At 36.6% G+C, this 12,777-nt stretch overlaps 1 protein-coding gene across 1 annotated transcript; it reads right to left on the bottom strand.

Annotated features, from left to right (window-relative positions):
* Positions 1 to 5,535: 5,535 nt before the first annotated feature.
* LOC125097375 (60S ribosomal protein L23a-like) lies at positions 5,536 to 10,693 on the bottom strand. The gene is made up of 3 exons (XM_047724926.1): positions 10,620 to 10,693; positions 10,271 to 10,527; positions 5,536 to 5,618 (listed from the first exon to the last, which is right to left on the bottom strand). Exons 1-3 carry the CDS (start codon positions 10,691 to 10,693, stop codon positions 5,536 to 5,538), a joined length of 414 nt encoding a protein of 137 aa, XP_047580882.1.
* Positions 10,694 to 12,777: the final 2,084 nt, after the last annotated feature.

The raw sequence follows: 12,777 nt of genomic DNA, 5'->3' as shown, positions 1-12,777 counted from the left end.
GGCCAGGTGTAACTTGCACAGGCACTGAGCTGCATTATAAGACAGGACGCCTGAGCTGAGGAAACTGATCTTTTATAATAGGCAGTAAGTATGGCTACCTTTTACTCTGGAGAGAAATGCTATCTCAGTCTTACAAAAATGTTTGCTATTTAATCATGTTTGAAGAGATAGTTCAGAAGAAAGTCATTCAGTACTATTGCTTGAAAGACATGCAGAAATGTGAAAGACCCATGGAGAATTATCTCCCAATATACTTTGACTATAAAACTTGTATTATCAGCCACTATACAACACTGACTCTGTGGCAAATCGGTCAGCAGGAAAACATGTTGAAATGGTTTGCTATTGGAATGGAAGCATTTCTGTAACATGAATTTGTTCCATTGGAATGACAGTGGCAGTCAGGCCATTGAACCTTGGAATAAATCACACTGAGTGAGGTGAATATGGAGCCACAGGTATATTAATTGGGGCTGACTTTCTAAAATTTACCCTGTCCTTAGGCACCCCTCTCCCCCTTTACGTAGCACCTACTTGAAGGAAGCAAGGAAGGAAACAAGGAAAGAAGGGAGGGAAAGAAGACAGATTGTAAGCTCAGTTTGAAGAGAAGAGCATCTCTAGGCTTTACATTGTGTTCTGGTGTCATTGTGTGTCAGTCCTTACGGCTTGTTGCTGAGGCCACTTGGGTCTGTTCATAATATCAAAAGGGATGGGGGCCACCAAGGTGGAAAGGGCAGTTGGATCTCCTGAGTTTAAATAAATTCTGCTTACTCGCTGGTGTCCTTGGACAAGTTTCACCCCTGTCTCTGGGAGTTTCATTAGCTCTAAGATGAGGGTGACCCTTGTCAAACTCATAGGACAGTTCGTGGTCAATAATAAGCAATCAGTTAACATTAATTATTATTATTATTAAAAGTAGCAGAAGTTTGACATGGCTAAAAGTAATACTGAAAGATGCTTTTAATACCTGGAAACCCCACAAGATATATCACTTTGAGCTAAAATCAGCACACGGAGGAATTTTAATTTGACAAGGTGAATTTTTATTATTTAAAAATGTAGAAATAATATTTGTGATAATAATGTTAATGCTGCTGCCTTTGAATCCCAGACTAAAACTCAACTGCCTTCATTTATGCATTCCCCCCAAAAGGAACTCTTTTGTTAAGCCCCACTTAGTCCATCTTAAAGCACCTTTCAGTCAAAGAACAGCTTCTCATTAAGGGAAAAATGATTATTAACACCCTCATTTTGTTTCCTCTCGTGAATTATTTGCATTTAGAAATGGCATGGCATTAGTTTCAGGGTAAATGCAAATATTACAGCGGGATTTCTCACCAAGCTCTTTTTTATTATTAGCTCTTTTTATGTACTCCATTTATTATTCCCTCATCATTTTTCAGATTGTATTAAAATGTTAGATTTCTTAAAATAATAATATTTCTTTCATTTGGTAATTGTCTCAGCCCTGTCTATGCCAGTCTACATCACAGAGTGCCCATCTATAATTTGGAATGGCTTATAATGACTGTTCATCTTTGCTTCGGGGAGGTCCAGGCATTAGCTATCACGGTAACTGAATCCCCTCTCTCCCACTGAGAATGTGATTACTCCAGGTGAGGTTCATGGGCTTGGGAAAGAGGGCGGTAGTGTGAGAAAGGCTTCTGCTGTGAGTGCTGGCAGTGTATTTACAGTCTGGGGCTTGAAGATAAATTAAGAATCCCCCCACCCCCTCAGCTTTGAGCAGTGTCCATCTCCAGTGCTTTTTAAATACAATACCTTCACTTTATTTTTCTTTTGATGTTGTGAAGTTGTTTTGTGAGAAACCTTTGTTTGCTGCATCCAATGTCCTCCCTGTGTGGAATGAATGAATTAGGAGGCTGAGTATTAGTCCAAGGGCAGTGGTTATAGCTTGGCTGGAGTGGAATCAGGGACTCGGGTATGCTTTCCACCAGGGTCTGCCTTGATAAACTGATTATAATTATTTTGTTTTTCCCTGATCATAAAAAAAAGGTAATAGATCTGACTAATAAAACGAAACTAATAAAATCATTTGATCATTTTGATTCACCGCACTTCACTGTACAAAGCTTCCCTGTTGACTCACAAATTGTTACTGTCAAATCATTTTATATTTGTTTCTTTTGGATATGACTTAATGTCTCCTTTTCTCTCCCCTTGTTACTGTCCATCATTTCTCTTCTTCCTTTCAGGGAGCAGGGGAATGATCAATGATCAAGTCTTAAAGCAAGCTATCCAGTAATCAAACAAATGCGTCTGTTCTTAAAATGGCATACTATGTGACATGTAGATATTTGTAAGGCTTTTACCATAGGTTCTGCTTCTTGGTGCATTATGAAGTACTAGATACAGTAATTAGCTTTTGTACTTTTGTTGTATGATATGCAAATTTTTACTTTGTAGAGGTTGAGATGAGAGAGTATTACCTTCATCATAACCTAGAAGTCAGTAACAGGAGCAAGTGTCCAACTCAGAATTCTGCTGGTACAGGCTTGCAGTTAGACTAGTTCTTCCACATATTTAATAATGGCTGCTTTGCACCAATTTTATTAAAAATCCCCTAGTGGGTAGTGGGTTAGCATATACCAGGAATATTTGGCAGGAGGAAAAATGGGTATAAAACATTTCTCACAACGGCTAATGGGCTATTGGGTGGCATATATCATTCAGCTTAAAGCAGGTAATGTTAGTTTTGAGTGGTTATGATGTACCTAGCACTTTGCTAAGTACCCTACAGATTACTTCATTGATTGAAAATCAGAGATGTTTATCAGAACTGCCCGACTTTTTCAAGTCCTAGAATACTGAGACTATTACATCTGTGAGGCACACTGAGGAAAGTAGACTAGAATGCTTTCTATTAGAGCCAGTCAGCTGAAGATTCTGGGCAGACCCATGTCTGGGCAAACCTGAAACCCTTTCACAGCACAGCAGTGTGCATATGATGGGAATTTGCATGTCACCGTAACTGGTGAGATTTTTCTTTTTTAAGAGGGGGCAGCTACTATTTGTATTCCTTTTGGAATCATTAGTTCCTATGGTTGGCCTTTTTTTCTCCTTAAAGAGAAGTTCATTTTTTTCTCTGATTCATAAAACTAATTTTAGGGTGTGGAGAGAACTAAATGACTGATTCTGGATTTTAAACTTCCTGGGTTCATGTACTGGCACTGTTCATGTGCTATTCTCTCTTTTTTTTTTTTTAAGATTTTATTTATTTATTTGACAGATCACAAGTAGGCAGAGAGACAGGCAGAGAGAAAGGAAGGGAAGCAGGCTCCCCGCTGAGCAGAGAGCCCGATGTGGGGCTCGATCCCAGGACGCTGGGATCATGACCTGAGCCGAAGGCAGCGGCTTTAACCCACTGAGCCACCCAGGCGCCCCCATGTGCTATTCTCTTATTCGTAATCTGCAAGTTACTTATCCACTTTTCCCTCGAGGATCATTGGAATTGAACTACCCCTTGGATATGTTAGAAGTATTACCAGTAAACCACTAAGAACAGTGCCTGTTGCCCAGAAAGCACTCATAAATATAAACTATTTATTATATTATGAATATTAGCATTTTTGTTACTTATTTACAGATTTTTTTTTTCCCAGCTATCTTCTTCTTGTCAACTTTGTGAAGTTTTGGATATATATAACTTTTGGTGATGGGTGACTTTGAAACAAATTCATAAAAGTTAAAAGTAACTTTAAAATGCTCTGTAAGGGCACCTGGATGGCTCAGTTGGTTAAGCATCTGCCTTCTGCTCAGGTCATGATGCCAGGGTCTTGGGATTGAGGCCCACGTTGGGCTCCCTGCTCATGGGGGAGTCTGCTAATCCTTCTGCCCCTCCCACTGCTCCTGCTCTCTCTCTCTCTCAAATAAATAAATCTTTAGAATGCTTGTTTAAACATAGGTATGTAGCTAATAGCAGTGAAAAGGTATGTTTGTAAAAAGATACAACTATTTTGATGACATTCCATTTTAGTCTTGTATCTATTATCCTAATGATTTCCTACAAGGGAAGAAGCAAATAATCCATGTTACATTTACCAGTTAATTTCTTCAGGCTTTTCCCCTTATCCATGTTCATCTTTTGGCAGTCTGGAATGGAAAAAAGCATTTTGATCTCAGAGGAACTGCAGGGCTCAGGACTATTTGACTTTGATGTCCTCACCAAAAGGACCACCTTCACTCTGAGGTACTCAGTGTCATCACTCAAAACCTTGGCCAGGGGTACCTGGGTGGCTCAGTGGGTTAAAACCTCTGCCTTCAGCTCAGGTCATGATCTCAGGGTCCTGGGATCGAGCCCCACATCGGGCTCTCTGCTCAGCAGGGAGCCTGCTTCCCTCTCTCTCTCTCTCTCTCTGCCTGCCTCTCTGCCTACTTGTGATCTCTCTCTCTCTGTCAAATAAATAAAATCTTTAAAAAAGAAAAACAACAACAACAACAACAACAAAAAACAAACAAACAAAACCCTTGGCCAATTGCATTAGGAACCCTAGCGCACAGGGGTTATAGCAACTATTTAACTGCCACCAGGCAAACCCCCAGGGGGACTGGGCCACTAGATTGAGAGATGGAACCGCTGTTGAAGGATGGTCCCTCTATCAGTGTGCTATATGTAGTATGTGAAGGACAGGCTAATACAATTCCTCATCCATAGAGAGCTGGTAAGAAAAATATACTCCAGGGACGCCTGGGTGGCTCAGTTGGCTAAGCAGCTGCCTTCGGCTCAGGTCATGATCCCAGCTTCCTGGGATCGAGTCCCACATCGGGCTCCTTGCTCATCAGGGAGCCTGCTTCTCCCTCTGCCTCTGCCTGCCATTCTGTCTGCCTGTGCTTGCTCTCCCTCCCTCTCTCTCTCTGACAAATAAATAAATAAAATCTTTAAAAAAATATATATATATACTCCAAATGGTACCAGTAAGAACCATCATTTGGTCAGAAGATAAATTACCATCATCTTTTTAAACCTAAAGTAATGGTCTCTTTCTGATTTATATATTTGAAAGATAACCACTCAATTAAAAACAGACTTGACAGAATTGTCCTATTGTTTTGTAAACCATACTAGGATAATTTTCCTATTTGGAGTATCTGGCATTTGACCTCTGAGGAGAAGTCCAGGTCCCTCCTCCCTACCCCAAAAAAGGAGGAACTCCACAATGAAAAGCATAGATACCTCAGATCTCTGTAAGTGGTGATCATGTTAGCTTACATTTTAGTAAAATAGTTTATTCTTTAGGGACCTCTGGAACTTAAAAAGGCTCATATCACCCCAATATCCAGTGTGTACACTTAACAACTACACCTGCCAATGAAGAAAACTGTATATGCCAAAGTTTTACATGCCAATAAAGAAAATTACCACATTGGGACAATTTTAAAATATTCTTGTAATGATTAAATCTCTTCAACCAACAAATATAGTTAATCAATGTTTGGAAGCCCAGGAAGTTGTCCATATGTTCTCAATTCTCCAGGCGATTCTGGCATTATCGATCAAACTCTAGGCCAAAGATTCCTTCAAGTCACATGGATCTGCCAGATAGGAACTGGCAAGGATCTTCTCACTTTGTCATAGCCTGGCTGAAGGCCAGTGTGAAAAGCTGTATGGATAAACATATGAGTAAATCTTCTGTCCATATCAAAATAGGGTGGCTACCATCAGTATAATTTTGGTCCCTAGGCAATGCCTGAATAGTGTGGCTATTTGACTGGTGGTGCACTAAAATACAGTCATTCCCATATTAAGAACTTAAGGGGTGTTATAATTATTGAATAACTCAATAAATACCCGTCTGGATTGATATTGGTGCTTGCTGATTTATGCACATCCAAGTTAAATGTAAACAGATCCCCAAACCACCTCTAAAAGCTTCATATGAGTAGTGCCTGCATCAACAGATTAGAAGATACACAGACACGTGCCAACACCAACCAAAAAATAAGTTGAACCACATACCTAAATGGTATACAGTAGTTTGTACATTGCTTACACATTGCTGGGAAAGTGAAATTTGAGACACGAAATTTGCATATCAGAAGTGCTATTGAGGGATAAATAATCTCATGAATTCCAGTTACTCAGAGGATTTTTTTTTTAAAGATTTTATTTATTTATTTGACAGAGATCATAAATAGGCAGAGAGGCAGGAAGAGAGAGAGAAGGGGAAGCAGGCTCCCTGCCAAGCAGAGAACCCGACGCGGGGCTCTATCCCAGGACCCTGAGATCATGACCTGGGCCGAAGGCAGAGGCTTAACCCACTGAGCCACCCAGGCACCCCTCAGAGGATATTCTAAGGCAAAATTTCACTCTTCCTTCTTCCAAAAATAAATCTTTATATTTTGAGGAGCTAAAATGGCATCTGGGCCATAGTAGATGCTCAGTAAAATTTTTGTAAAAAGGAATGAAGGAAAGATAAATTTGGAAAGAAAGAGAGCTTCAGGTATGTGTGGTTGAGAAGATTTAAGACCTAGGAAAAATGGACAATTTGAAGGTCCTGAGAAAATATATTTGTTAAACAAAATAAGGAAAAAACCATGCAAATAAGAAGAACCTTCAGGAGATGAGAGGTGGAATGCATAAAAGAAAATTCAATTTTAATTAAATGCTTTGCAGACTTTGATAATATACTTTTCAGTTTGATTGTATAAAAACTTATATTTGACAAACATAATTATGATTAATTTTAACAGATGGAAAATAACCATAGAGTACTTATCTTCTTTTTAGTTTTAATTTAAAATTAAATTGAATTATCATTCCTCTTTGGAAAGGAAGAATCTTTTTGCTTAGGATGATATAGGAATGATCTCAGGATCTTTAGTTCTCTCTGTCTAATGTCATGGATATAGGAAAACCTATCGGAAGGAGTCATAGAGAGTGAGAACCATGAATTTTCTCTTGTCAGATTTTACCTTGGTTGTGATGTGTAAGAGCTTTGTTCCACACTCCTGGAATCATGCACTGTCAGGTGGGGGAAGTTTGAATTCCAGAAGGATTGTGCTCAAAAGGAAGTGTGGCTAATTTTAATGCCAGGGTTGTCTTGAATGTGATGTTGAGACATTCAGCCTGGCCAGACAATAAGGACAGTGAAAGCTCTGAACTGTTTGGACTTGTAGGCTCCTTCCAATCCTTCTAAACCCCCAAAGGGACATAGTGTTTAAAAGAAAGAAAAGAAGGAAAAGAAAGAAAGAAAGAAAGAAAAGTGGAGGGAACCACCATAACCACTTCAAAGAAATGAAAGAAGTTACAAAAACAAGCCAATGATACAGGATTCTGATTATAACCAAACAACAAAATCCTGCTCCTCAAGGTGGTTGTTTTGAAAAACAATGTATTTTATGATCTGATTTTTCACTTTCTGCTGTTTCTTAGATTAGGTTTTCAGTATCCTGTAAAGGAACTGGAGTGTAATATAGGATAAGTCATTCCCCACCCACAGAAGCTTGTGACTTGCTTGAATTAAGAGAGCTTGGTCTTTGGATGCAGACCTAAATCTAAATTCTAGTTTTGTTTTTTACCAATGATGTGACTTTAGGCAAAGTTACTTAACCTTTTAGAGTCTCACTTTCCTTTTCTATAAGATGGAGATGATAGGATCTATCAAACAGGATTATTGAGAGGATTATAAAATCACCTCGCACTAGCACCTGCAAAATCTTGGGTTCCCTTCCAATAAAGAAAGTGGGGAGTAAGAAGAATCTACTTTTTGAGAGAAAGAACAGATTACTTCAAGTTTCTATGCATTTTTATAGTTTCAGAAATTAGTGAAGCTCGATAATAAGCTAAATTCAAAAATGTAGCCAAAGGATAGAATCATGATATTGTACAAATATTTATCTAAAAGAATCTTGTCATTTTGTTCATAGTGGAGAAAATTAGAAATGATTATGGCAAATCCATTTGATGTAATACTAAGCTGCCATTAAAAATATCTCATATCTGGATACTTAAAATTCTGGGATTATTTATATTGTTTCACTGAAAACAAAAAGACTAATTTCATCACTAGAGGTGTCCAGTTTTAAAATGGAAAATAATATATGCATTAATAACACAGAAGTGATCCATCTGCATGTTAAAGTTATTATGTTTTGGGGGTGTCTTGTGTGTGACTTTATATATTAATTTTTTGGTAATTCTTGATGTTTCCTGATCAAGAATAGTAAGAATTTAATTTTGTAATTGTAAAAATGTATTTAAAAATCATTAGTCTTTGGCTTATATGTGTGTGTGACTTTATTTATTGTGTGTGACTTTATTTATTAATTTTTTTGTAATTCTTGGTGTTCCCTGATCAAGAATAGTAAGAATTTAATTTTGTAATTGTAAAAATGTATTTAAAAATCATTAGTCTTTGGCTTATACTTTAAATAATAGGACAATTGATTAGTGTCAGTGTTCTCTAAATTGTTAAGAGTCAAAGATAAGAGTGAAATTATTTAGTGGATTATATTTCTGTATATGTCTCTAGAAAAGTAGGTGAATTCATAGAGTTGATGACATAATAAGGTTATCTGGCTTGTTTCTCGTTTATACAGATATTTTTATATTATACCTTTCAATAACCACAAGCATTTTCATTTGTATTAGAATAAACTCTTTAAATGTATCAATATAAAAAGCAAACTCTTTAAATGTATCAAGATAAAAAGCTTAGATAAAATACTTGGTTTTCATCTGGTCATTTATACAGAGGGATTTCTTTTCTTTTGGCTGAGATTAGCAAGAAGTTTAAAAGCCTCTAATATAACATTTAAAATATCATTTTAAGTGTAATAAAATAATCTGGGAACAACAATATTCTTAGTATTTTTCAGCCTCATTTTTAGACTAATTAAGTCACACAACTAAAAAAAATACTAGCTACTCATTTGCTTAAAATTGATTCCATTAAAATTTTATAATAGTGGCCTTTGTTGTAAGGAAAATATTTCATGAGTCCTATTAGGGTAGTTAATAATTTGGAGAATTTAGAGGACCGGATTTCATTATGATACTAAAGTTATAAAGTCTCTCTTTAATTTGAATCTGGAGTTAGCTGATACACAACATTATTTGTTAGTATCACTGGGTCAGTATGTTAGGTGTTTTGCCAAAAAATTTGTCTTCACAGTTGATGAATGATTATTTTTAGTTATTTCTTTTTCTAGGCAGTCTCATGATTTATTTTTGCAGAATCACTTTTATTAACTATGAAGTGAATCTGATTTGTCCATCTGAAATTCAGTACATATGCGTAGGGCTTAAGATAGTGATGAAAAATACACAGCAAGAAATGTGGATATGGCCCCTAATAAATACCCTGTCTCATCATCTTTTGACAGTTGATACAAAAACAGAATTCGTGGGGGACATAACTCTAACTACAGTTCACTTTAGTTATCATAGATGTCTTTGGCTGATATCAGGTGTTTAGTGGACAATTAAATACGTTCTAAAAATTATTGAATTTTACATATACACCATATGTGTATATATACAATAATTAATAATGTTTACTAAAATTTATAGTTTACTTCTTTTGAATTTTAAAAGCAAAATATTCAGATTTGAGGAAAATGGAGAAATACAATATATTACGAAGACTAGAGAAAATATTAAAGGGAAGAGAGTAATCTTCTAATGGAGGTAATCTTTTAACATTTTGGCATGTTCCTTCAATCTCTTCCTCCCATAAAGAAACAAACAATTACACACACACACATGCCTCTACACACATACTAATCAAATTCATGTAAACATTTTAACCTACTGAGCCACCCAGTTGCCCCCATATAAACATTTTAAATAATTCAAGTTATTCTGTATAGAATTGTAATTTCTCCTTTTTATTTGCATATTATATCATTTGATCTGTTACATAATACCAACCCATACTATTGGATGCTTAAATATGTCATTTTCCACTAAACTTCTTTTTCCCATTGAACATTTTTAATGGCTGCTTATTAGTCCATTATATGGGTAAGCTAAAATTAACTATTTTAGTTTGACATTCAGTTATTATTCATTTTAATATTACAAATAATATTCTGATAAACATGTTTGGTCCAAATCTTCATATATTTCTAATGATTTATGTGATAAATACATTTTCCTTCTCAGGGTCTAAATCAATGTCCTCTTGAGGCATGACCAGCATGGGATATGTGTGAATCACTTTAAAAAATATTTTTAAATTTATTATTTTTTTTATGATGACAAAAATTATACTTAGATTTAGCCAGCTGGACTCAGTTTAGATGATCCCACTTTTGTTGGCAACATCCAAAGCATCATAGTCAGGGGCTGGTTGAACATATGCCTTCTTCCCATCAGGCCTGATCAAGGTGTTGACCTTGGCCACATCAATGTCGTAGAGCTTCTTCACAGCCTGTTTGATCTGGTGCTTATTGGCCTTGACATCCGCAATGAACACAAGCATATTTTCTTTATGGCTGATCTTGAAGATGGCATAGTGATCAAGCTTGTTTCTCCTGGGGGCGCTTTTTCCAGGATATTTGGGCTGCCTTCCGAGATGCAGAGTCTTGGGTCGTCGGAACTTAGGTGACCTGCAGATCTTTTTTTTTTGTGACTGTGAATGCCTTTCAGCACTGCTTGCTTGGCGTTCAAAGCCTTTGCTTTGGCTTTGGCTTTGGGAGGGACAGGGGCTTCCTTCTTAGCTTTTGGCACCATCTTAGTAAAAATTATTTATTTATTTATTTATTTATTTATTTTTTACTTTAAATATACCTTAAATAGAATGATAATGCTCTTCATTCATTTAAGTATCTGTTGAGTACTTGCTGTGTTAGCACTGGTCTGGATGCTAGGGATCCAGCTTATTTTTTAGTGCTAATTTATGCTGAGGCTGTTAAGACTGCTTTTGTCAAGATCATTGTTCACCTGTATGTCGCAAGTCCAGTGATCAATTTTCATATTTTTTTAATGGACTCATCAGTAGCATTAGACACAGTTGCTTAACACGTTTTTCAGAACACATTTTTTTCTTTGTATCAGAGATACCACTCACTCTTGGTTCCCCTTCCATTTCATTGGCTCCTCTTTCTGTGCTTTTTTAAAGTTTGTTTTTCTGACCTATACATACTCAAGTGACCCAGGGTCCATTCCTTAAACTTGCTTGGTATTCACAACCTGGATGATCTCATCTTCCCCATTGCTCTAAACATCATCTATTCTCTAATAAGGGCTATTCTCTAATAATTGTCTGTTTTTTCTCCACATTCCAGACATGTACTACCAACTTGCTCTCTCCAGTTGAATATCTTGTAGGCATTTCAAATTTAACATGCCCAGAACTGAACTACTGATTCATACTCTTCCATGAACAGAGCAAACAACATGCCTCTGTAGCTGTTCCTGGGGACGTTCAGTAATTAGTAACGTCATTCATCTAGTTTCTCTGTTCAAAACCTTGGAGGTGGAGGCACCATATTTATTCAACAAATAATTACTGAGGGTCTGTTATATTTGCAGTCTCTATTATAAATGCTGTAGGTCAGTCAGTTGGACAAATACACATCCACCCTCTCAAAATAGTTTATATTCTAATGAACTTGACTTCTGTCTCTCCTAGCGCTATCATTCTATCAGTAAATTCTGTTGATTCTACTTTCATAATAAATCCAAATCTGACCACTTTCCATGATCTGTATCCCTTTTCCATCCAGTCCATGCCATCATTGTCTTTCTCCTAGACTGTTGCATTAGCCTTCTAACTGGTTTTCTTTACTGCTCTTTGCCTCAACAAAGATTCTTGTGAACACAGCATCTAGAATGATCTTTTAAAGCCGGATCATATCACTCTTCAATTTTAAAATCTTCCCATTTCCACTAGTTTAAAAAGATGTATGTGCCTCTATGTTTGTTGCAACATTATTTACAATAACCAAATTATGGAAGCAGTCAAGTATTCTCTGACTAATGAATGGATAAGGAAGATGTGGTACATATATGTACAATGGAATATTACTTAGAAATAAAAAAGAATTAAATGTCATTTGCAATAACATGGATGGGTCTAGAAAGTGTAATGCTAAGTGAAATAAGTCAGCCAGAAAGAGACAAATATCATTTGATTTCAGCCATATTTGAAATGTAAGAAACAAACCAATGAAGAAAAAAAAAGACAAACCAAAAAATAGACTTAGCTTTAGAGAACGAACTGACGATTACCAGAGGGGATGTAGGAAGGGCATTGGTGAAATAGGTGGCAGGGATTAAGAGTACACTTACCATGATGAGCACTGAGAAATGTACAGAATTATTTAATTATTGTACATACACCTGAAACTAATATAACATTTTATGTTAACTATACTGGAATTAAAAAAATCCTTCCCATTTCAAAACAAAATCCAAAGTCCTTACCATGAACTCCTTGATCATAGCAGCAACTCAGCAAATACCTAGTATGAAAGGTTGGATGTGAGGGTGAAAGGCTATGACCTATAGGCTCTATATAGATAGCTTCCTCCTTTACTCCCACTTCTAAAGCCTAAGTGAAGCTTGTTAATATGGTTGTCTGTGGTGGAGGAGATGGAGTGCACAGGACATAGAGGTTTGAGTATTTGATTGACAAATAGTCAACCTAGTTTTTTGCCATAAGACCAATCTGGTTAGACATGGCCATGGCTGCTCTAGGAAGAAGAAATTTCTCAAATTGTGAATCTTTTCAGTGGGAGGAAGGTGATTGATTTGACATAAAGGCTTTACTCTTAACCTTTTACCATCCTCTTTTATGTGGCATTGAAGAACTA

Source organism: Lutra lutra, chromosome 4 (genome assembly GCF_902655055.1).
Source record: "Lutra lutra chromosome 4, mLutLut1.2, whole genome shotgun sequence".
Lineage (NCBI taxonomy): Eukaryota > Metazoa > Chordata > Mammalia > Carnivora > Mustelidae > Lutra > Lutra lutra.
The sequence above is the reverse complement of the archived record's forward strand: the minus strand, read 5'-3'. Positions and strand labels throughout refer to the sequence as shown.